The 25,378-nt window shown below is 43.1% G+C and overlaps 1 protein-coding gene across 2 annotated transcripts; it reads right to left on the bottom strand.

Moving 5' to 3' along the window:
* On the bottom strand, window positions 1-23,761 carry LOC138777554 (TRPM8 channel-associated factor homolog). Of its 2 annotated transcripts, XM_069956304.1 has the most exons (9): window positions 23,647-23,761; window positions 18,662-18,930; window positions 16,790-17,416; window positions 15,323-16,272; window positions 12,895-12,989; window positions 11,961-12,174; window positions 5,785-6,024; window positions 2,777-3,111; window positions 1-289 (listed from the first exon to the last, which is right to left on the bottom strand). In XM_069956304.1, exons 2-9 carry the CDS (start codon window positions 18,682-18,684, stop codon window positions 41-43), a joined length of 2,733 nt encoding a protein of 910 aa, XP_069812405.1. In that variant the 5' UTR covers window positions 18,685-18,930; window positions 23,647-23,761; the 3' UTR covers window positions 1-40. The 2 variants fall into 2 exon arrangements, with proteins under 2 accessions (XP_069812405.1, XP_069812406.1); XM_069956305.1 differs by lacking the exon at window positions 18,662-18,930 and having other exon boundaries at window positions 23,647-23,760.
* Window positions 23,762-25,378: the final 1,617 nt, after the last annotated feature.

Below are 25,378 nucleotides of genomic sequence, written 5' to 3'. Positions count from 1 at the left end.
TTTGATAAATCTACCCCAATGTTTCTATATATTTGTCTTATTAAAGTTCAACATATTTCTTCATTGGATCCTCTTCCCATGGAGGCAGTATAGATAAATTTTTGCTGGTCGCATCATCAATGGGCCATCCCCAGGCCTTGAAGAATGGAGCAAGGTTTTTATTGACTGCTTTAGAGAACTTCTCAGCCCAAAGATTCATCTTCACCTTCTTGTCATTACTGACGCCAGTCAGGCGCTGATACTCTAAGAAAACTTGCTTATAGGGATCCCAACCGAAGCCCTCTTTTAGCTGAAACGATGAAGACAAGGTTCTTTACACTATATAGTATAGTTTTATGACATTCTGACTATAAAAGGAATATTAATGAAATGTTATAAAATAGAAATTTACAGTTCGGTATTACTATGTGAAGTGTGTAAATGTCCTTGGGGGGGGGGGGGGGGGGTCATCCCCTTTTGCTAAGGACTATTTACCATTTTCCTATTTATTTTTTTCATACTATAAATAATTGTACACATAATAATGAACCTTGGTTGTCTACTTAAAATAACTGATTTATATTAAATATATACATAAATGTAAATCTTTTAGTCTACACTGAGAAAGAGGGTCAAAACAGTAAAGTTATATGAGAATAATATCTTTACTTAGGTTAGCATGTCACAGTTTTCATTTATCTTTGAGATAAATATATTTATTTTTGAGTTTATTATTTTATTTGACCGTTTATTATTTATGTTCATCAAACTTTTTCTAACACATTTTAGTCCCATTAAAGTACTTTAACCCTTAGGGGACACAGCCAGTTTTCCTTTTTGCAATTTCGTTTTTTCCTCCTTGTGTATATAAGGCCATAGCACTTGCATTTTTCCACCTAGAGACCCAGATGAGCCTTTATTTTTTGCTCCACTAATTGTACTTTTCAATGGCAGATGTAATTTTTGCCTAAAATATGCTGTGAAACCAGAAAAAAATTATATGTGTGGGTTGTTTTTAAGCTGTTCGCCCTAGGGTAAAATTGACTTGTTATAAATGTTCCACAAGTTTTACGATTACAACGATATGTAACTTGAATAAATTTTATTTTATTTGATGGCTTATAAAAATATATGTTCCTTAAAATAGCTCTATTACCATGCTTATAACGCTTTTATCCTTTGGTCTATGGGGCTGTGTGAGGTGTCATTTTTTGCGCCGTGATGTGTTCTTTTTATCGGTACCTTGATTGCTCATATGTGGTTTTTGATCGCTTTTTAATTACAATTTTTTTTAGATTTGATGCGACCAAAAATGGTCGAAAATTTTGCACTTTGGAATTTTTTTTTACGCTTACGTTGTTTACCATGTTTGGAAAAAGAAAAAAATGATCGGAAAAAGTTCCGGTGATGCATTGATCCATGAGATAGGCACTCTACTGCCTTTGGCTGCTGCAGCCAAAAGCAATAGAGTGCCGAGCCAGGATCAGCGCCATTACAGAGCAGACCCCTGTCGGTATCAGATGCTCCTTCGTGATTGTTGCGTCGCAGGGGGGGGCCCGATCCCCCCACTTGAACAACAGGAAAGGGCTACAGCAAGTACTTAGATGCAGCTGTCAACTTTGACAGCTGCATTTAAGTGCTTAATTAGTGGGCACGGCGATCAGACCGTGCCCGCTAATAGCCGCAGTCCCGGGCTGAGTCTCGGGCTGTATATACCACCCGGGATACCCCCTGCGCGACCCCCCTCTGAACTCCCATAGCAGCACCAGGACGTTCAAGGGGTTATCCAGCGCTACAAAAACATGGCCACTTTCTCCCTACTGTTGTCTCCAGTTTGGGTGGGGTTTTGAAACTCAGTTCCATTGAAGTAAATGGAGCTTAATTGCAAACCGCACCTGAACTGGAGACAACAGTAGGGGGGAAAGTGGCGATGTTTTTGTAGCACTGGATAACGCCTTTAAGTAACATCCTGGTGCAGCTATGGGTTAACATTTAAAGGGGAGGTCTGACAAAAACTATTTAAATTCAACTGGTGTCAGAAAGTTATGCAGGTTTGTAATTTACTTCTATTTAAAAATCTCAAGCCGCTACATGCCCTGCAGGAAGTGGTGTATTCTTTCCAGTCTGACACTGTGCTCTCTGCTGCCACCTCTGCCCATGTTAGGAACTGTGCAGAGTAGAAAATCCCAATAGAAAACATTTTCTGCTTTGGACAGTTTCTGTCACAGACAGAGGTGGCAGCAGAGAGCACAGTGCCAGACTGGAAAGAATATACCACTTCCTGCAGGACATATAGCAGCAGATAAGTACTGGAAGACTTGAGATTTTTAAAAAGTAAATTACAAATCTATATAGCTTTCTGACACCAGTTGATTACAAAAAAAACCTACCGTATTTCCCCTTTAAGCTTGCAGCTGACAGAAAAAGATTATGATCTTATATGTAAATGGAAAATCAATGAAAAACTAAACTAAGAAAAAAATGGAAGTCTATTTTAAAGGAAGTCTGTTAGCAGATTTATGCTGCCTTACAATTGCACGCTTCCTCATCACTGACAACTAATGCTACAGCATTTTAAAGGAGAGATTAGTTTAACAGTTTTAGCATAACATTTTAGAGTAAGCTAAGTGAACTAATGGTTGGTCTAAGATAATACTTGGACTAGACAGAGTAAAAAAAATGCCACATAAATTTGTTGTGATAAATCTAGCAATTTATTTTTTACATAGTCTTATTTAAGTTTGTATTAGGCTGCATTGATGAATCTGGGCCTATGTACTTTATCAGTTTATAATACCTGAAGATAAGTCTCAAGCGCTGTCCAAAGGTTCCACTCCTTAAGGTCAGCTCCATTCTTCAGATACTGCTTAGTTCTGTTTTCTCTTTTGTATGGCAATAGATCAGGATGAGCTTTATCACTTGGGATTCCTAGCACTGTTTCATGCACATATACAGACCACAGGTTACAGGTGGTTTCTCCAGTGTGAGGAGGAAATTCCCAAACTCCTCTCTGCTGATTGTGACCAAGTTCATGTATAGGCCCCCACATATTTTTCCTCATTTCTGCAGGAATGACTAATATAGGTGCTGCTTCTAAATGACACATTATTGGGTATCCAGCATGCATCGAACCTACAGCAACAGAAAAGGACAAAATAGTTTGGTGAGAAAGGGATTTTTGAAAGAAGAATCTCCATTCTCTTGCCACATACTTTTATAATCAAGGACTATAGGTGCAACCTCAATGCAGACCATGACCTTTGCCCCATTACAGTGCAGCCATGGTGGTACTCATTGATGCCTGTATTGCAAAGAAGGTAGGAGGGTTCTGGCTGCTCTGTGTGGGAGAGGAGGTAAGAATGTTGGTTTTCATTGTTTGCTTGTTTTTTGCCTACTAAACAGGCATAACTGGCTAATAGGGGATCTGTTTGCTTATTGGGGGACACAGCTGCCTAAGAGTGGCGGGCCTACATGCTTAATGTGGGGACTACCTGCCTACTGAGGGGACATACCTGACTAAGGGAGGGACTTCTTAACTGCTGTAGGGGACATATGTTGTTAAAGGAAGCTACAAAAGGGGCATTATTACATTTGTATAATATAAATTTGGGGCACAAAATGGCATTAAGTGTTATTGTCATTTCAAAGAGTAAAGTTTATTCTTCAGAACAGTACAATTATGGCGATACCTATTTTATATACTGTTTGTGACTTTACACTAGAGATGAGCAAAGCAAATTCGCCCCGCTGTTAATTCGCTTTGTTTTGCGAAATTCTGTGCGATAAACATGGCAGATTCGATGGTAGCCGCACATATTTAGTTAGAGTACTGTCACTTTGCAGGAGTAAGGGATTATGCCTAATCCCTTGTAGCTGTCCAATCACATGCAAGCCCCACTGTGATGTCAGCACCTCCCCCTCACCCTGTATATAGTGTGATTCACTTTCTGGGGGCAGGCAGTAAGCTGTGTGTGAAGAGGAGAGAAGGATCACAGCAGGGAGAGAAATAGATAGGCACAGAGAGGAAAGGATAGGAGAGTACACTGTGGGTGGATGTCTGTGGGTGCTGTAAAGCCAGTGTCCATTCAAAACAGTCTGTGGGTGCTCCTAAACCAGTTTCCATTCAGGCCACTATGTGGGTGCTGTTAAGCCAGTTTCCATTCAAACTAGGTATTTGGTGCTGTAGCTGAAGTTAACCCAGTGTTCCTGCTCAGTGGAGTTCCTGCTTAGTCGGACTGTAGTGTCCCTCTATGGGTGGTTCTTCTGTCCTTATACACACACTTCCTGGTCAGTTAGTTGGAGTCTGGCTCTAGACCAATTAGGAGGTGTTGGTGTTGGTTGTTGTTTAGCCAAGGGAGAGGCAACACCCAATCTTCAAGGTAGACTAGTGGGAGTTATGCACTGCTAAACCTAGACCCAGGGTAACCAGAGAAATAGGAAGCACCCTTGCCTTTGCTGGGGATCCTAACTTCAGGACAGTCACCCCCTAGGAAAGAAAGGCAGAGGGACTAATCCACAGTAGCTTACAGATTGCAAGTAAGCTGCTCTCTACTGACATCGCTCGACTATGCAGGAAAACTTTCACTAGTTAGCTGTACCCAAAGACGGAGGCCTGAGACTCGTACTATCTCACAGGGCGGTCCCCGCGACTGTGCAGTCAAAAGGCGGTCAAATAACACAGCTTTATCTAAACATGAGTATTTGGATTCCTTCAAGATATACTTCACACACCTCCCAGCAGAATACTGCACTAATTAGGCAAGGTCTCCTATGTGGCCCCTATCTATTTCAACTGCTTTACTTCCACTCTTCTTTTTATTCTTTCACGAACAGAGTTGTGTGGGGGCTTTTTTGCAAGATGAGTTAAAGGGGTGCTCCAGCGTGGGGGCACTTTTTTGGGGGGACCGGGGAGGAGGTGTCTGAAATAAAAGACGTTCACTTACCTCCCCAGTTCCAGCGGCGGGTCCCGCATCACGGCGCTCCGGTGCCCGGTTCCCGGCCGCTTCCGGGTGTCTGACACGGGCCCGAGATGTGACGTCTCAGGTCCACTCAGCCACTCAGTGAAGGAGGCGGGATCCGTTTGAAGTCCGCTCGGATCCCGCCTTCTTCACTAAGTGGCTGAGCGGCCCTGAAACGTAGCGTCTCGGGCGGCGTCAGACACCCGGAAGCGGCCGGGAACCGGGGACCGGAGAGCGCCGTGTTGCGGGAGAGGTAAGTGAACGTCTTTTATTTCAGCCACCTCCTCCCCGGTCCCCCCAAAAAAGTGCCCCCCCGCCGGAGCACCCCTTTAAAAAGAATGCAGACAAAAGACTAACAACACAATCACGAGGTGTAAACAGACCGGGTCAGCAACAGACAGTCAGCGCAGTACAAAACGAGATCCAAGAGATGCAGTAGAGAGACAGGCTATGGGAGAGATTGATCCAACATCATGCAAAGGAACAGTGGAGCAATTGCCCCTAACAACCAATCAAATTGCAGCTTTCATTTATACTGTAGTTTTTTTTTTTTTTTTTTTAACAAAAGATTCTATCTGTTTTTTTGCTATGTATCCTCCCTAGTTCCTTTGGACAAGGTTTAATAAATATCCCCATATGTTGCAAAATTGCCTTTTTTATATACTGAGAATTTCTTATAATAAAAAAATATATATTTTAGCCTGGAAAACCCCTTATGTGTATAATGCCTTGTACTTCACATTAACAATATTTAACCCTGATATAGAGCTATGATGGTAATAATTTACAAAGCAATGTGATCGGAGGTCTGGAGGTCTGGGATTTCACCGATTAGATTGGTTCTTACCTGCTGAGATCTGAACATCAGCCACAATTCTTTCTGGACGAGGCAGTTTTCTTGGGATAGATGCAAGATCCGCTATTGCCCACATGATCTCCTCCCATAAAGACGCTGCCTCGTCTGGATTCTCTAGTGAGCGTATTGTATCAGAAGGGACAGTAAGGATAATGTTCTCTGTAATAAGCTCAGCCCAAGGAGCTCTTGAAGAGCGAATTGTTTCCGACCATGAGGAGAGGCTAGTCTGTCCTGGTGAGAAGACACATTTAGTTGTCAAAATATGTAAGTAGTGATTGCAGGATACAATGACTTTACAATGATAAAATCAGCAAAATTAATTAATTGAAATAAGATCTGAGTTTCAAGCACAAAATCATTTAAAAACAGTGATAATTTTTGGTTACTGGTACAAGAACATGGGGTGTTTGTTGGTGCTGTGCCTGCCTGATCAAATAGTAAGATTATAACCAATGGGCTGTAAGGGTGCGTGCATACTGCGGAATGGCAACAGAAAACCCCTTGTACATTCCGCAGCTTGCTCCGTCCGCAGACTGTGGCTGGCGCGCGCGTCTCTGCCCGTGTCATAGACTCCATTCTATGCACAGGCGGATTCCATTGTCCGTTCAAAGAATGAACCTGCAAATATGCAAAAAAAACATATTTGATTTCCCAGTGGGTAATGTCCTAAAATACAATGACGTCAAGACACGTGATGGTGTCTTTGATTTGTCTTGGGTGATCTCCCTGAGGTCAACCAGCGTCCTTTTGCATGCACTTACTAGGCATTGCTCCCACTAGCCAGAATCCTACTCCACAGTGATGAGGGGAAAATATCCTGAAACAGCTGTCTGTGGATGGATTCCTTGCTTGGGTGGTTTCCTTGACTAGAGACATTCCTTGGCTTGGTTGTTCCGTCCCGGAGGAAGGTCTGGCTAGCTCACTGAGGCAGAGACACATGATGGTGTCTCTGCAGTGTTTTTTGCATATTTGATTTCCCAGGGGGCAATGTCCTAGAATACACTGACGTTGAGACAAGTGATGGTGTCTCTGCGGTGTTTTTTTGCATATTTCAACCCAGGAATCAGCTGGGCATTAGGGGGCCAGAGCCAAGGTATGTGGGCGACAGTGCAGGCGCCAGGGAGGTAAGTGGATGTTATTTTTTGCACTCATCCCCACTCCAGGCATATTGAAAAAATGGATCCCAAACAGAGTTCTCCTTTGAAGGGGTTATCAAGAATTAAAAACATCAGGGGAGATTTATCATACACGTATACTGATCTGAAAAAAAGGCCTGCCCCCATGTAGTCCTCAAGTAACCCTGTGGACAACTTCTCTGTGTCTAAACCAAGAAGCAGAGAAGGCAGTTGACTATGTTGTACCTCTGACTTGAGTAAATAATTTGTTGTGTGCCATCACATGACTGTCAGCCTTCAACAAATCTGACCTGGTTTCTATTAAGACAAGAAAGAGAAAGTATTGTAGTCAATAAAGCAGATAGACAAACAGAAGAAGCCGCGGCACTCCAGATCAGTGAAGAGATCAAACTGTGTTTATTCCATATACAAAAATACAGATGCAACATTTGTGCTCTGACTGGAGCCTCAAGCATGTTTGAGAAGGGCTCCAGACGGAGAAGAAACATTGCATCTGTATTTTTGTATATGAAACTAGAAAATGTACCCGGCGCTGCCCAGGTATAAAGTGTCAGTGTGTATAGGGGGTCCTGTATACCTGTAGTATAGAGTTGGTGGAGGTGCTGTATACCTGTAGTATAGAGTTGGTGGAGGTCTTGTATACCTGAAGTATATAGTTCGGAGGTCCGGTATACCTGTAGTGTATAGTTTGAGGGTCCTGTATACCTGAAGTATATAGTTGGTGGAGTTCCTGTATACCTGTAGTGTATAGTTTTGGGGTCCTGAATACCTGTAGTGTATAGTTTGGGGTTCTGTATACCTGTAGTATAGAGTTGGTGGAGGTGCTGTGGCAGTGTTATCCAGTCACAGTAGGGTGGTATTGGTCAGGTCTGGTATGGCAGTGTTATCCAGTCACATTATGGTGGTATTGGTCAGGTCTGGTATGGCAGTGTTATCCAGTCACAGTGTGGCGGTATTGGTCAGGTGTGGTATGGCGGTGTTATCCAGTCACAGTATGGTGGTATTGGTCAGGTCTGGTATGGCAGTGTTATCCAGTCACAGTATGGCTGTATCAGTAAGGCCTGGTATGGCAGTGTTATCCAGTCACAGTATGGCGGTATTGGTCAGGTCTGGTATGGCAGTGTTATCCAGTCACAGTATGGTGGTATTGGTCAGGTCTGGTATGGTGGTGTTATCCAGTCACAGTATGGCGGTATTGGTAAGGTCTGGTATAGCGGTGTTATCCAGTCACAGTATGGCGGTATTGGTCAGGTCTGGTATAGCAGTGTTATCCAGTCACAGTGTGGCCGTATTGGTCAGGTGTGGTATGGTAGTGTTATCCAGTCACAGTGTGGCCGTATTGGTCAGGTCTGGTATGGCAGTGTTATCCAGTCACAGTATGGTGGTATTGGTCAGGTCTGGTGTGGCGGTGTTATCCATTCACAGTATGGCGGTATTGGTCAGGTCTGATGTGGCGGTGTTATCCAGTCACAGTATGGTGGTATTGGTCAGGTCTGGTATGGCAGTGTTATCCAGTCACAGTAAGGCTGTATTGGTAAGGCCTGGTATGGCAGTGTTATCCAGTCACAGTATGGCGGTATTGGTCAGGTCTGGTATGGCAGTGTTATCCAGTCACAGTATGGTGGTATTGGTCAGGTCTGGTATGGTGGTGTTATCCAGTCACAGTATGGCGGTATTGGTAAGGTCTGGTATGGAAGTGTTACCCAGTCACAGTATGGTGGAATTGGTCTGGTCTGGTATGTCATTGTTATCCAGTTACAGTATGATGGTATTGGTCAGGTCTGGTGTGGCGGTGATATCCATTCACAGTAGGGAGGTATTGGTCCGGTCTGGTATGAAGGTGTTACCCAGTCACAGTATGGCGATATTGGTCAGGTCTGGTATGGCGGTGTTATCCAGTCACAGTATGGTGGTATTGGTCAGGTCTTGTATGGAGGTGTTACCCAGTCACAGTATGGCGGTATTGGTCAGGTCTGGTATGGCGGTGTTATCCAGTCATAGTATGGTGGTATTGGTCAGGTGTGTTATGACAGTGTTATCCAGTCACAGTATGGCGGTATTGGTCAGGTCTGGTGTGGCAGTGTTATCCAGTCACAGTATGGCGGTATTGATCAGGTCTGGTATGGCGGTGTTATCCAGTCACAGTATGGCGGTATTGGTCAGGTCTGGTGTGGCAGTGTTATCCAGTCACAGTATGGCGGTATTGGTCAGGTCTGGTCTGGCAGTGTTATCCAGTCACAGTATGGCGGTATTGGTCAGGTCTGGTATGGCGGTGTTATCCAGTCACAGTATGGCGGTATTGGTCACGTCTGGTGTGGCGGTGTTATCCAGTCACAGTGTGGCGGTATTGGTCAGGTCTGGTATGGAGGTGTTACCCAGTCACAGTATGGTGTAATTGGTCTGGTCTGGTATGTTGTTGTTATCCAGTCACAGTATGGTGGTATTGGTCAGGTCTGGTGTGGCGGTGTTATCCAGTCACAGTATGGTGGTATTGGTCCGGTCAGGTATGGAGGTGTTACCCAGTCACAGTATGGCGGTATTGGTCAGGTGTGGTATAGCAATGTTATCCAGTCACAGTATGGCGGTATTGATAAGGTGTGGTATGGCAATGTTATCCAGTCACAGTATGGTGGTATTGGTCAGGTCTGGTGTGGCAGTGTTATCCAGTCACAGTATGGCGGTATTGGTCAGGTCTGGTGTGGTAGTGTTATCCAGTCACAGTATGGTGGTATTGGTCAGGTCTGGTATGGCGGTGTTATCCAGTCACAGTATGGCGGTATTGGTCAGGTCTGGTGTGGCAGTGTTAAATGTGATGTCTGGAGCTATTACCTACCAATCCTGATGCTAATTGGTGAGTGAGGATGGGGTGTCTGGTGTACTGTATAGATGGAGTAGGGGGTCCTGTATATACATGTACTGTATAGATGGAGTAGGGGGCCCTGTATATACATGTTCTGTATATATGGAGTAGGGGGTCCTGTATATACATGTACTGTATAGATGGAGTAGGGGGTCCTGTATACATATACTGTATAGATGGAGTAGGGGGTCCTATATACATGTACTGTTTACATGGAGTAGGGAGTCTACCACTTATTTCTGTGGATCTGTTGTGAGGCAGCTTCCCTAGCAACCACAATTCCCTGTGAAAATGAAAGCAGTAATCCTATTGGTTGCTAAGGCTCTCAACTGCCGTTTTCTCTGGGCAGCTTGTGTGTGCAGTGAGGAGATTTTCCAATTCATCTCTATGGGGCGCTGCTCTTCCCCCTCCCCCTCCCCTTCTGTACATCTGGCGGGGACGGGACCTAAAACCTTCCCGGGTACATTATGTATCTATGTGCCAAATTTGGGGTCAAACGGTTCAGGCGTTTGGAAGTCTATATGGGACAGACGGACAGACAGACAGAAGGACAGACAGACAGACAGACTTTCATTTTTATGATATTGATAAACACAGTTTGAATTCTTCACTGATCTGGAGTGCTGCGGTTTCTTCTGTTTGCCTATCCAAAAAAGGTCTTGCTGGAGCCCTAAACACTGCTGGCACCACTAGTTGCAGTGCCCTGTGCTTGTGGATTCCAATAAAGAAGCTAATTTTTTTTTTTTTACTTCAACAAGGATATTGACCTAAAATTGGCTGGATTGTTGGGGTATTTACCTGGCTAGGGTATTTTTAAAGGTTTTACCAGTTCAGGAAAGGGGGACCCTTGATTAAAAATAGAAACAACATGATCGTGTGGTCACACTACATGAAAAATGTCACAATTGTTTATACAGTGATTTTTAAACATTTGCTTGTTTGTTGGCTGATCATTGGTCCTTTTATAAAATGTATCAGCCTGATTTAATAGATAATCAGCATAGTTATAGGGCAAGTTAGGACAAGTTAGAGCAGGGGTGTCAAACTCCAGCTGTTGCAAAACTATGATTCCCATCATGCCTGCAAAACCAAAGCTTCAGCTTGCAACTTGCAACAGCTGGAGGGCCTGAGTTTGACACCTGTGAGTTAGACTTAAAGGGGTTATCCAGCACTACAAAAACATGGCCACTTTTCCCCCTACTATTGTCTCCAGTTCAGGTGCGGTTTGTAATTAAGCTCCATTTACTTCAATGGAATTGACTTTCAAAACCCCACCCAAACTGGAGGCAACAGTAGGGGGAAAGTGGCCATGTTTTTGTAGTGCTGGATAACCCCTTTAAGCTACCCATACCCCTTAAATAACTGACTGCCTAACATTCTTCTTCAGTTATCTTTCCCGACTATCCCCGTCCTCCCCATACACAGGACAGTTCAACGTGGCTGAGTGTTCCTGTGTTCTCTATGGGGAGGGGAGGGATAAGCCACAGAAAGAGAGAGCTCTCGCTACAGCTTAGCTCTCCTGAAACAAAGTGGTCAAGGGCTAATTAAACACTATGAGGAATATTTATCAAAGGGTGTAAAATATAGACTGGTGTAAACTGCCCAGAGCAACTAATCACAGCTCAGCTTTAAGCTCTGGTAAAATGAGAAAGGAGCTGTGATTGGTTGCTGTGGGCAGTTTACACCAGTGTATATTTTACACCTTTTGATAAATATAGGCCTATGTGTGAACATACTTTAGCAGCACTCCTAGATGACTCTGGTGCCAGCGGATCTTGCCTTGACCAAAAGCTCAAGTAAATATGCAGAGGATAATCCACAGCACTCGAAGATGACAGTAAAAATGTGAATTTATTCCATGTAAAGTATATCAATCCAAACAAATAACATGGTGCAGCATACAAGGGATACAAGAGCAACGTTTCAGCGAACAGTCTTCGCCATTTTCAAGCACGAAAATGTCAAAGACTGTTCGATGAAATGTTGCTCCGGTGCTGTGGATTATCTTCTGCATATATATATGTGTGTGTGTGTGTGTAGCAAGGGAGACGTCTAAAGTGTTTCAGGATGTGGTATCAACATAACTAAACAACACAGACCAGCAGTGTCATCTAGTAGTAAACCTAATAAGTGACGAGTATATACATTAAGGAAGGAATGCCTGTACTTACCCTTTATAAATGTTGGAGCTGGTTCTGCTCCATAGACTGTAACTGGAACAATTCCCAGTGGACTTTTCTCCTTGACAATAACATATAGAAGTCCTCCCCAGACACTGGATATCACAACCTTCTCATCATTAACATCCTTTTTATACACGACTACTGGGGCACGACTAAGCTTTTTTTTTTTAGTCAGGTTATCTGAATGACAACCTACCTGCACCTGTAACAAACAAGACTATAAGGCCCCATACCCTGGGCAAAAACACAGCGCAAAGCATGTACAGCTCAACATAGAGTCACAGTGGTTCATTATGAGAAAACCATAGGTGCACCTACACCCTATACAGCACCATACTCTTTTCTTGAAGCAAATGAGGAAGGAAAAGCTGTATACTATAGTTGGATTTTTAAAGGGAACCAATCAACCCAATTGGGCTGATATGATTCCCTGGAGTGCTATATAAGGCTCCTGCAGCAGCCATGGCATGCACCGACTGCGGCTGCTGCAGGAGCTTTATACCGGAGAAAAACGAGTTTAATAACTGGGGCACATGACAGGCAGATACGGGGAGGTAGTCATCTGGGCAGCTCCCTGCCGGTCACTAGTCACCGCTCTGCCTGTCAGCTTGCTCGGAGAGGATGATTGCCAGACAGAGAGGTCCGTTACTGGTCTCTCTGCCTGTCAATCATCCCGCCAAAAAATACTAGTGAAACATCTAAATTCTGGGAGTTGGCATGGGGTTATAACAGTGTGGTATAACACTGCTTAGCAATTCTTTAGGAAGGAGTAGAGGGAGCAGGAAATTATACATATATGTAATTAAATTCATTATCTCTTAGTTTATGGCCTCAATATGGAGCAATAATGTTAAAAATAATATTTTGCCTAATTAAGAAAGAATAAAATGACACTAGAAATAACACAAAGCAGATAACTTACCTGGAGACCTTTCCCAACAACTGATGCTGGAAATACAAGTGTTGCTTTTGTGTTGGGAGACAAATAAAGTCCTGTACTTCTCCATGCGTCACCACCTTAAAGTGTAACATTAAAGCATTAAAGGGGAACTTCAATGATCCCATAAAAAAATACACAAAAAACATATAAGTGCACTCACTGATCCCCCACTGATTGTTTGACATATTTCCCACTCGTCTACACTGCTCCTAGCCCCGGAGTCAAACTTTTATAGATGATCACACTTTTACATCATAGTATCTGCCTGGGAAACTACATTTTCCATCATGCATTGCACCTCACATCCGACTGCTGGGTACCTGCCCCTGTTTTGTAGTATCTGCCCACCACTGGCTCGATCTGCTTCTACTTTGCACAGTAAACACACTATCTATCTATCTATCTATCTATCTATCTATCTATCTATCTATCTATCTATCTATCTATCCATCTATCTCCTATCTATCTATCTATCTATCTATCAATCCTTCTGCCTATCTATTGATCTATTCATCTACATAGATAGGTTAGAAAAAGCGAAAAAATAAACAACATGGTCACCTTTCCTCTATACTACCCAGGAGAAGCAGTTTTTTTATGGACCTTGGCTACTGTGTGATGTCAGTGGTGGGCGAGGTTACAGATGAGGTGTTACAGCTTGCCTGATAACAGAAGAGATCATGTGACCTCTGTCCCAGAAGGGAGGGGGAGGCCAGAGGATCTTCAGGGTGTGAGTCAAGATGTACTGCACACAAATGGACCAATGCATATAATATAAAAAACTGTTACAAACAAGCTTATGGGTGGGGACTTAACAGAGTTATTAACCAGAGTTCCCCTTTAATAAGGTTTAAATTGCATTGGTGTCACCTTAATTTTAGGCTAATAGCCAACTGTCATACCTGCCTCTGATTTTACAAAAAAAAAATGCAAATATGTGAATGATCCTTTGTCTCAAGTGACAATAAATGCATAAACTATACCTGCCTGAATGTGGTTGTTATTTAAAGCTAACTACAGTGACTAGTGAGCTTATTTGCCTAGTCCAGGGAGCACAAACCTTTCTGACAAAGGGCCACAGCAAAAGGACCCCAGAATACATTTTGTGTGATGGGACGCCCATAACAGTGAGAGTTTCACTGTTACAGGTTGACCACCCACGGCGTAGCCCCTGTTATTGCCAGGGTCACAGACTGCCATTATAAGTCCTAAACTCCTATGAGGTCCCTATAGTAAGGAATGCCAGATGATAATGAAAATAGCAGGGATGGGGAACGTTAAGAAACATAATGTGGGGCTGGTTAAAAGATTGGCTATTCGATGGCTGAACAGCACCCTGGATATCTTTTAATCTCATTTTACCTCAGTATCCAGCACTGGCCCTTGTTTTATAAGCAAAAATCTCGAAAAATATTTGAGCAATTCAAATGGCAAACAAAATTTTTCTCTTTAAGTTCTTTTTTTTTTAACTACACATCTGTACCACTTTTGCACATTACTAAAGACAAATGATGGCATCATAGGTGCTAATCTGTTAACTCACACAATACTCACAATATGGAAATACTTAAAAGGGTATTCTGGGATCAGAAAATTGTATTTAAATAAAACTAAAAATCCAAGCCACAAAACTAACATACTGGCTTCAGTGTGCTTTTACATTATTTTTCCCTGGCAGGATGTTGAAAATAGAACCACGCAGTGGGGTATTATTTCCAACTCCCTGACTCCTCTTTCTCCCGAGACAAGGCATTATCCTGTGATGTCACAGGAGGCTTGACTGGATATTGTCCCTGAGCTCTAACTCCTCTCGAGTCATATCACCACCTCAAACTAGCCCCTCTCAGACAAGTCACCGTCTCCCTGTCATATACATATAAATATATGTTTGGATATATAGATTTGGACAATTAGGAAGAGTCAGATGTGTTTACAGAATATTGTCTTTTGATGAATTATGCCACAGAATTATGCCAGACAGGGAATACAGCAGGTGCTGCCCCTCATTTATTCTGTGATGGTCTGCTGTAAAATAAGGCAATCTGCAACTGCTCTGGGTAGGGAGGGGTAGGCATGGGTGCTGTGGGAGGGTAGTAGGCAGGGTGGGAGGGCTGTGATAAACAGCTGAGAAAAAGCAGGGTATTCCAGAAACGGTAGCACTGAGCAACTGCTTAAACAGAAAGTACAATCAGGAAGTCAAGAACTTAGCCCCCCCCCCCCCCCAAAAAAAAAAAAAGATTTTTAGTGGTTTCAGAACTGGAGCAGAAAGATATGCAATGCTATATACTTCTGCAGCATGTTTATGTATTTTTACCTGACATCAGAGTACTACTTTAATTAGACATCCTTATTGTTTTTGACATGCACACATCATTTCAACATTTCAAATGTATTACCAATCATACTTTACCAGGGTTTGTGCCATCAATCTCTATCGTTGCTGTGGCTTTCTCTTGCTCAAGTTTTCCTATGTCCTTTTGATCTGATTCATATAAGCACTGGACTTCTTGAGCTATACACAGTATGAAAGCCTCTTTAGAGCAGGTATTCACAGGACGCTTTACACTGACTTCTGGTAAATTACATTTAAGTATCAGACATGAGATCTCTTCCCATAAGGACACAGTAAGCGGGCTGGCGGGCAACTTGAGAAAATTTAACGCATCCTGGCTCAGCTTTGACAACCAAGGGGTTAGAGATGATCTAGGCTCCTTATTATTTTTCAAGTCGCCCAGAAGCTGAGGGACTGCTCTGAGAAAATGATATGTATTAGTAAGTGACTCAGAAACATCATAAATGCCATTTTGTACGGTTGTGCTCAGAATACTTATCCCAAATTTATTGAGGATCTTGTTCCCTGGATATTGAGTAAGCACATTTGGATTAGAGTAAGCCCAGTACCAGGCATGGCCACCAATGAGAAGACCTCCTCCTTCTGCAACAAACTGCTGAATTTTCTCTGCTTGAGCATCACTGTAAGAATTGCAACAATACACGCTGAACTCCGAACTCACATCGGATATTGCACAGGAGATACCTTCCCCCTGCAGCATTGAAGTCAGGCGTCTCAAACCATTATGAACACCTATCCTGCCATTTCTTCCTGCATCCAACCACATAATGGAATTAAGGATGAAAGACTTCAGCTCTTGTCTTAAAAGGAAGGCTTCATGTGTCCCTACTACAACACGTCCTCTGCCGTAGTAAGCAGCAGCGAAAAAACATTGGTGTTTGTCAGTCATCCCAACTGGAAAAGTCAAAGGACCGTGCAGCAGAACTTCAGAAGCAGTATCACCCCCAATGATATCCAGAGTGGAAACACCTTTAAAGAGTTTATTCAGATCCACTGAGAAATCCACACTGCAAAAAAATCAGAATGGAATATTTCTCATTGACACAGTAACAGATGTATTTATGGATAATGTAGATAGTAAACTATGTTAACGTGTAATAGCAAGAAAAATCATCACATAATATTACAGTAGACAGTAAAAATCATGAAATAAGTGCATTTACTACATAAATGTAAAAGATCAAAACCTTATTAGTTCTTACATGGTACGGCTATGTTCACACTACGTAAAAGTATGGCCGTTGTTGCCATCGGCAACAATGGTTGTACTTTATGCAGTGTGGAACATTGCCTACATTTCTATGGGATCCCGGCCGAAGCGTATACACATCGTATACAGGATCCTCAGCTGTAGGAAACCCTGTCAGTTCACACAATGAAGAGAGCGGCTCCGGGCGCTTGCTTCATTGTGTGCTGTGGGAGGTTCTGATGCGGGCGCGCGCTGATGCACCCGCATCAGAGTCCTGCATCCTGAAAGATCATCCGGCCGGTACTTAGGTACATAGCCTACATGTGTATACTTACTCATCAACTACTGGAAATGGTAGTTTCTCATTCACACTGAAATTCCCTTTGTCTCCTTTTTTATTAGTAAAATAGACACCGGCTACAGATGTTATTTTGTTTCCAGGAAAGTCATAGAAAACATTGAATTCTGGTTGGCATTGTGACCAATCCCAGGCTTGAGCTCCAATAAGCAGACCTCCACCTTCTCTCAGAAATGATGTTATTTCCGATACCTGAGTGCCATCATATCCAGTCATACAGAGCACTCCCAAATCTTTACTAAAGCCAGTGGTCATTTGAATGTTATGTCCAAACGTAGACAGAGTATTTGCCAGAGGGCCAAGGCTTTCAACAACACCGACTACTGCTTCTGGGGATGGTTTCAACCAGGATATTGCATTCTGCAGAAAATCCATGAACTGTGGCTCATTCAGGTATGATTCATGACTCATGACCACCAAGCGTCCCTTGCCATACTTAGATGCAGCAATAAGAACCTGTTTTGTAGGGGTTACCAGTACTGGGAATGCTGTGTCACCAGTAACAAGAAGATTACAAGGGGTACTTTCTGATGTGAAATTCAGATCACTGATGCCTTTGATAAGTGAATTGTAATCTATATTATTCCACATGATTTCCTGATAGCTGTAAAAATAATGAATAGAAATAAATTATATTGCAAAATACAAATCTCTCAGAAAAGTAGAAATAGCCATCGTAGACAATGATAAGAATATTATTTGTATTGCAATCAGGAGTGGGATTTGGTCGGATTGGTCCACTAGAGGCCCGGAATATCTTCCGGGTGGCCCCAACCACTGCAGGGCCATCCCAGGAACCAGGGGCGTAACTAGAAATGGCTGGGCCCCATAGCAAACTTTTGATTGCCCCCCCCCCCCCCCCCCCCCCCCCCGACTGACCACTAAACGGTCAAGTGAAGTCATAACTACATAACTGCTAGCTCTGGTCAGGAGTGCTTGCAGCTAAAGGGACATTTGCAAAACCCAGGAGACCAGCAGGGCCAGCCGGTGCTGCAAATGATGACGGCTCAGGGGGCCCAGTGTATTGCGGCGGCGGGCCCTATAGCAGCCGCTATGGCTGCTATAGTGGTAGTTATGCCCCTGCCAGGAACCTTTAAGATGCACACACAAGTAACTGAGTGCAGGTGGCTGTGTCTTCCGACACAGGCAGCATCGTAGCACACTGCCTGTCCTGAAAGATTTGTGAGCACACAGAGAGAGCAGCTGCTGCAGTGGAGTGTGTGTTAGGTGAGTTTCTCTTTTTTTTCTGTTTCAATAGTTTTATTGAAATTTTTTTCATAATTTTAGTTTACAAACAGTAGTTTCCAATGAATAAACAAAGAACATTGACATAGAGAGTATCAGAGTTGAGTTCACATGACCAACTTAAGCAACTTAACCAGATGAACAGCATTGTGGTAAACAAAGGTAACAACCAATATAGTTCACACAATCAAACTAAAAACAGTAAAGTAATAGAGAAACATGTTCAGGCATCATCCAGTGACATAGACAAGTAGTACAGTGTATTATTTCAGCAAACGTATATGGACTAGTGAGGATTAAGGTATAAAATATGCGCTGTGTCTCCATGGATTCCATATCTTATGGAAATTGTTTATAGAATAATTGCCATAAGCCACTGCTTCTTCATATTTATATGTAGTATTAATTATTGAATAAGTTCAGCTATAGATGGGGTTTCTGCTGTTTTCCAGTGGCTGCTCAGGACAAGTTTAGCTATTGTGAGTATTTTATCTATTAGGATGTGGTAAGTTGGGTTAATCTCTTGGATACCTAAAAGTAGCAAGGCTAGTTGGGCTGATTTTAGAATTCGCGTGTGTAGCACTGATTCTGATAGTTGCCATACCTTGTTCCAGTAATTTGTGGCATGGGGACACTCCCAAAAAATATGTAGAAGTGTACCAGTATGGCCGCAGCCTCTCCAGCAACTGTCAGTCGAGGTAGGGAAGATCTTGTGTAATTTCTGTGGAGTAAAGTACCACTTAAGCCTTGTTTTAAGAATTGCTTCAATATGGGAAACGCAGCCTAGAGATTTAAAAGACCATTTAAAGGCGAGTTCCCACTCTTTCGTCGTAGGAGAGATCTTTAAGTCTCTCATCCATGACTCATATGGGCCTAGGGATTCAAATTTATGAAAGTTACCTGTTACATTATATAAATTTTTAAGACCTCTGGGTTAAGTCTTAAAGCGTAACTGTCATATTTTTTTATTTATTTCAGAAATCAGTAGTATAAGCGATTTTAAGAAACTCTGTAATAGGTTTTATCAGCCAAAAAAGCCTCCTTCTGTACTCAAGAAGCAATCTCCCAGCCTCCCCCCCCTGACTTTTTATCTGTGCATTATCAGGCAAACACGTCTGGTGAAGACGGGTTCTGTTCTCTCCATTCTATCCTTATGGAGGGGGGAGGGGCCGAGGGAGATGAGGGAGCAGGAAGAGGTGACATGAAGGTCAGCTGTTTGTAGACTGTCTGGGCACCTAAACCGCAGGATTCTGGGGTCAGAAAGGTCAGTGCTTATCTATGAACTTACTGAGAGAAGATTGCAGGGTGTTGTGCTTTGCAAGACTGCTCCCCCTCCCCTCCCCAGCCCCTCCCCTCTCCATAGCCACATAATGGAGACAGAAATCCTGCTTCTTCTGCAGTGAGGGGGGAGGCTGGGAGATTGCTTTTTCAGTACAGAAGGAAACTCTTTCGGTTTATAAAACCTCTTACAAAGTTTCTTAAAATCGCTTGAACTGTTGATATTTAATGTTTAAAAAAAAAATGACCCTGAAATTACAGTTACGCTTTAAACAGATTTAATAGGTCTAGGTCGCAGGAAACAGCAGTTTCTTTACTAACGAGTAAACTATGTCTGAGCTGAAGGTATTTGTAGAATTCCTTGTGAGGTAGGTTGTATTTCTGTTGTAAATCTTGGAAAGTGCGCATAATTCCATCAGTGAATAACAGATTAACCTCAGATAGGCCTAAAGGTATCCATGAAGACACATCCACCTCAGGCATAACAAAGCGGAGTATGGCAAAAGGTGTGTGGGGAAGAATAACATTCAGTTGTTTACCCATAGATTTATGTGATTGTGTCCAATGGTATAGACCTGCTTTAATGGTGGGAGATAATTTAATGGGGAGTGAGAATTTCCATAAGGAAGCATACAGAATTGTCTTAAGAGGGTGTGGTTTACACAAGTGGGATTCTAGTTGGATCCAAGGGAGATGGGAAGGAGACTTCCACCAATAATATAGCTGGGAAAGAATCGTAGCTCTATGATATGCGGCAATATCTGGCAAGCTTAAATCTTTAGCCATTTTATCTTTTGTCATAAGGCGATACGCCACTCTAGGTTTTCGTTTACCCCATATATAACTTAACATTATGGATTTGGCCTTACTAAAAAAGGATTGGGGGACCCTTTTTTTTATCTCTTTTTTTTTCTGGTCTGCACATGGGACCATTGCTATAGGGGACTTTCGAGAAGTGATTTTGCTAGCAATTTACAGCAATTCAAGAGGTTTTGAGAAAAGTCCTGCATTAACAGTTAGACTGAGAATAGAGAAAACTTTTCTTTGGAAGTCTTTGGAAGTTTTAGTGAAGACTCTTACTTGTGGTGAGGAGACAACCTGGAGAGGACCCATCCATATACACACCACACTCTGGAGGTTTATGACAACAATTACCTCAGTTACAGTTGCAATAAACTCTCCATCTGTGTGTGGTGGACCTTTGCTTGTGTGCTGTGTCTCTGTGTGTGGTGGCCGGTGCTTGTGTGTTTTATCTCTGTGTGGTGGCCGGTGCTTGTGTGCTGTGTCTCTGTGTGTGGTCGGCAGGTGCTTGTGTCCTGTGTCTCTGTATGTGGTGGGCAGGTGCTTGTGTCCTGTGTCTCTGTGTGTGGTGGGCAGGTGCTTGTGTGCTGTGTCTTTGTGTGTGGTGGGCAGGTGCTTGTGTCCTGAGTTTCTGTGTGTGGTGGGCAGGTGCTTGTGTGCTGTATCTCTGTGTGGTGGCCGGTGCTTGTGTGCTGTGTCTCTGTGTGTGGTGGGCAGGTGCTTGTGTGCTGTGTCTCTGTGTGTGGTGGGCAGGTGCTTGTGTGCTGTGTCTCTGTGTGTGGTGGACTGGTGCTTGTGTGCTGTGTCTCTGTGTGTGGTGGGCAGGTGCTTGTGTGCTGTGTCTCTGTGTGTGGTGGGCAGGTGCTTGTGTGCTGTGTCTCTGTGTGTGGTGGGCTGGTGCTTGTGTGCTGTGTCTCTGTGTGTGGTGGGCAGGTGCTTGTGTGCTGTGTCTCTGTGTATGGTGGGCAGGTGCTTGTGTGCTGTGTCTGTGTGTGGTGGGCTGGTGCTTGTGTGCTGTGTCTCTGTGTGTGGTGGGCTGGTGCTTGTGTGTTGTGTCTCTGTGTGTGGTGGGCAGGTGCTCATGTGCTTTGTCTGAGTGTGTCTCTGTTTGGTGCTGTGTGGGATGGGCCGGTGCTTGTGTGCTGTTTGTGTGGTGGGTCGTTTGTGTTTGTTTGCTAGTGCCATCCTCTGCCAGCCCACCCCCTTAGTTTGTGGTCCTCCAGTGGAGGCCTGCCTAGTGTTGCCATGTGTGGCGCACCTTCAGCTGACTAGGGAAAAAGAAGGACTGCAGAGCAAGGTAAGTATTTTTTTTAAAATATTGCTAATGGGGGATATTTACAGCAATTTAACTTTGTGCCATGATCTGTTCTTTCTATCGGTACCTTACTTGCGTATAAGCTACTTTTTGATCACTTTTTATTACAATTTTTCTGGATTTGATGCGATTAAAAATGCCCAATTTTGCACTTTGGAATTTTTTGGCACTTATGCCATTTACTGTGCATGATCAAGAATGGCATAATTTAATAGTTTGGGCGCTTAAGCATGCAGCTTTGGGCGCTGATATCTTCGTCCCAGGACCGGCTCCAGGAATGGGACTCGTCAGAAAGGGTAAGTATCCGGGGGCTGCAACGGGGGGTCGGGCGGGCTCTGTGCCCGCGTCCCCGGTAACAGGTTCCCTTTAATATACACATTAATTAGAAGTCCCTCTGGGGGACTTCTAATACAGCTACACTGATCTCTCAAAGAGATCAGTCTAGTATACTTGATACAGCACCGATCCATTAGATCAGTGCTGTATTGCTCTGGTCTGCAGCAGACCAGATGCATGGATTGCCAAGCCGGGATCGGAAGAAAGGATATGCCCTCTGTGATCACATTACTGAGGAAAGATACCGCCACCAGACACCAGGGATGGCGCTCTGAAGGGCATTTAATGCAGCTGTCATGTCTGATAGCCGCGGTCCCGGGCTGCAGTATCTCGGTGGTTCAGAACTCGGTCACCGCAAGGACCCTCTCTGAACCCCCCTAACGGCGCCATGTCATATGAGATATGTCATGGGTTGTTAAGGGGTTAAAATTGGAGATGAGCGAATTTACAGTAGGAATGAAGCGAATTGCATTGTTCCTACTGGGATTCTGCTCATCAGTCTGCACACTTTGAAGTCTGCCCCTTTCTCTGTTCCACTCCTCCCTAGGTGCTGGGAAAAGATGGATCTAGTCCTGGGTAACTGGGAGAAGTTTGCAAGGACTGAATCCATCTTTACCCAGCACCCAGAGAGGAGCGGCGCAGAGCGGAACACACTTCAAAACCTGCAGCCTGATGATAGGAATTTGCTTCAGTTTTACTGTACATTCACTCATCTCTAATATTGTATACAGAAGGATTCCAAACAGCTCTGACCAGTTGAGGCCTCCCCGTTAGCAAAGAAATTGTCCTGTGGTATCTGATACCAAGACATCAGTAACACCTTGAAGCCTCGAGACGGACTGGCCCACAAGAAAACAGATGAATCTCCCAGTGGACCCCCAATCTAGTGGCACACACAGACACAGTCAATTAATAAGTCTCTGTGGCTGACTGGAGTGCAAATGGCAAGAAGAAATGGTAAACAAAAAACCTGACAAAATACATAAGCCCAAATTTATCAAGGTTTTAACATGTTTAGAAATCAGATAATATTGGTCCATGACCAAGATTTATCAAAGTCTTTAAAACAGAAACTGGTGTAAACTGCCCATAGCAACAAATCAAAGCTTTTAGTTCTAGTCAAATGATCTGTAATTGCTGTGGGCATTTTATGCCAGTTTCTCTTTTTTACAGACTTTGATAAATATTGGCCGTTTGAAAAAATTGTTCAATCTTCACTCATTGTTAGTCATAAAACATTACACAGCCCATAGATTGTGTTTTTAAAGGGTACCTGTCAGCACACATGCTATCTGACTACTAGCAGTGTTCACTCCTAATTCAGATTTTCGAGTATCCTTTGTAAGGCACCACATGTTACAAAAATGCATGCAATCTCTACTGTAATCCATTGGAGGCTGTGTTTATTTATTACTTCTCTAACAATGATACATTTGGTCAGAGTTATTAATATTGTGTGGAAATAGTGCTGAAAGCCCTGTGTCGTCTACTGAAGACTAGAGGTACTGCAGTTCAGCTTCTATTGAACTGAATGGAAGTAGTAACCCGCGCTACCACTGCAAAGTAAATGGCACAGGGCTCCTGGCACCATTGCAGCAACTCCCCAAACTAATGATTGGTGGGGGTGCTGGTTGTCAGCACCTCGCTGATCAGACACTGATGATCTATACTGTGTCCAGGCCATTAATGTTGAAAACCCAGAAACCCCTTTAACGGTAGAACTCAAAAATGTTAACATATATCACCTATCTCATAAAGGGCAGAAGTAAAAAAAAAAAAAAAAACATATTCAATGCAAATCAATTTTTCTCTAGTCTTACATTGGAAACAGGTAACAGTATATTAAAAAAAGCACCTACCTGAGTAGCTATTAGATCCCCCTCTACTTCAGCCGTATAGCAATATCTTCTCCAAGTGTATAAGACGAGGTCTTTTCCTATTGAGGATCCTGAAACCAGTTTTTAAATCGTTTACATTTCCCAAGAACAGTCACATGTACTAATGACACTGCTCTCAGATACCTGATGACAGTCTCAAGACAAAGATAGTGGGTAGTTACTTTAATAGCCAGCAGCTATAATTATGAAAAAGCGGTTGAGAACAGAAGATGAGGCAGATAGGAAAGGTATGCAGAAGACCTGGAAAAGATTGCATACTGCATTATTAGGTCTATTCCAAGCAACTCAGATCCCTAACTAAAGGGACAGTAAATGACGTGTAGAGGTCTCCATGCACTTTGATACAGCCTGTTTACCATGTAAACTGAAAACCTATATTTTTATACCAGGCTGGTTTCACATAATCTTTTCAATAAATGTTTGTCATGTACATAAAACACGCCTAAAAAATATAGACGAATGTATGCGTACCTGAAAATAAAAAATGTATATGTTAAACATCTGGAGACAGAAGCCTTTCTAATAATAATAATATTTATTTATATGTAACCAACATATTCCACAGCGCTTAACAATTCTGAGGGTACGTTTCCACTGCAGGATTTTAGTTTGAAAATAATGTTCATTAATATTATTTGCTTCCATCATTATCAATAGATGCCTGTCTTTTCAAGCTGAAATGCCATAGTTGGAACAGAGCCTAAATCATACATTACAAAGATACACATCCAGGCCTAATGGTCCTATTCCACAGGCCGAGGAGGGCCCGATCAACGATGTAAACGTGCGGCGATCTGCTAGATCGCCGCTCGTTTAATGGGCCTATTCCACCGCCCGATGATCGTTGAGCGAGGGCTGCAAGGACATAGTTATCGATGTCCTTGCAGCCCTTGCAACAGCAGTAATACATTACATGTCCAGGCTTCTCTGCGCTGTCTTCATCCCAGGGTCCCGCGCGCTCTATCTTCTGAATGGCCGGTTATTCAGAAGATAGAGAGCGCGGGACCCTGGGATGAAGACAGCACGGAGAAAAAGCCTGGACAGGTAATGTATGATGATGCTGCTGCTGCTGTCAAATCGTCGGTCACCCGCCACGCACCGCTATCCAACCGTAGCGATGCGCGGTGGGGGAACGATGATTTTAGGTCTGGCCCTAAATGAACGATCAGCCGATGACCCGATCATCAGCTGATCGTTCTCTCTATTTGACCGAACGATAATCGGCCGAATCGGGCCAAATGGGGCCGATCCGGCCGATTATCGTTACTGTGGAATAGGGCCCTTAGGCCTAAATCACACAATGTATATATAAGGGCAAAATATGGTCATATTTGGAAAATATCATCATGTTCTTTATTTCAGGCCGTATTTATCCAAATACGGACGTATTTTGCCGTTATTTTTACAATGTGTGAACTAGGCCTTAACCATAAAGTCAAACAAGTACTTGCAAAAGTTTACAATCTATCTTCTTCTGTTTCCCTTTGACTCTAGTGTTAAAAAAAAAAAAAAGTATATGTAGGGTAGCTGTTTTTTTTTATCAAGGGCAGAAAAGTGTGGCATGTTACACTATTTTTAATCCCATAGAAAACGTATATCTATGTAAACAAGGTAAAAAAAAAGGTTACGCAACATGTTTTAGTATGTTTTTTGATTCATTTAAATATACACAACAAGAGTGAATATACTTGAA

Source organism: Dendropsophus ebraccatus, chromosome 1, assembly GCF_027789765.1.
Source record: "Dendropsophus ebraccatus isolate aDenEbr1 chromosome 1, aDenEbr1.pat, whole genome shotgun sequence".
Lineage (NCBI taxonomy): Eukaryota > Metazoa > Chordata > Amphibia > Anura > Hylidae > Dendropsophus > Dendropsophus ebraccatus.
This window is presented reverse-complemented; position numbering and strand designations above follow the sequence as displayed.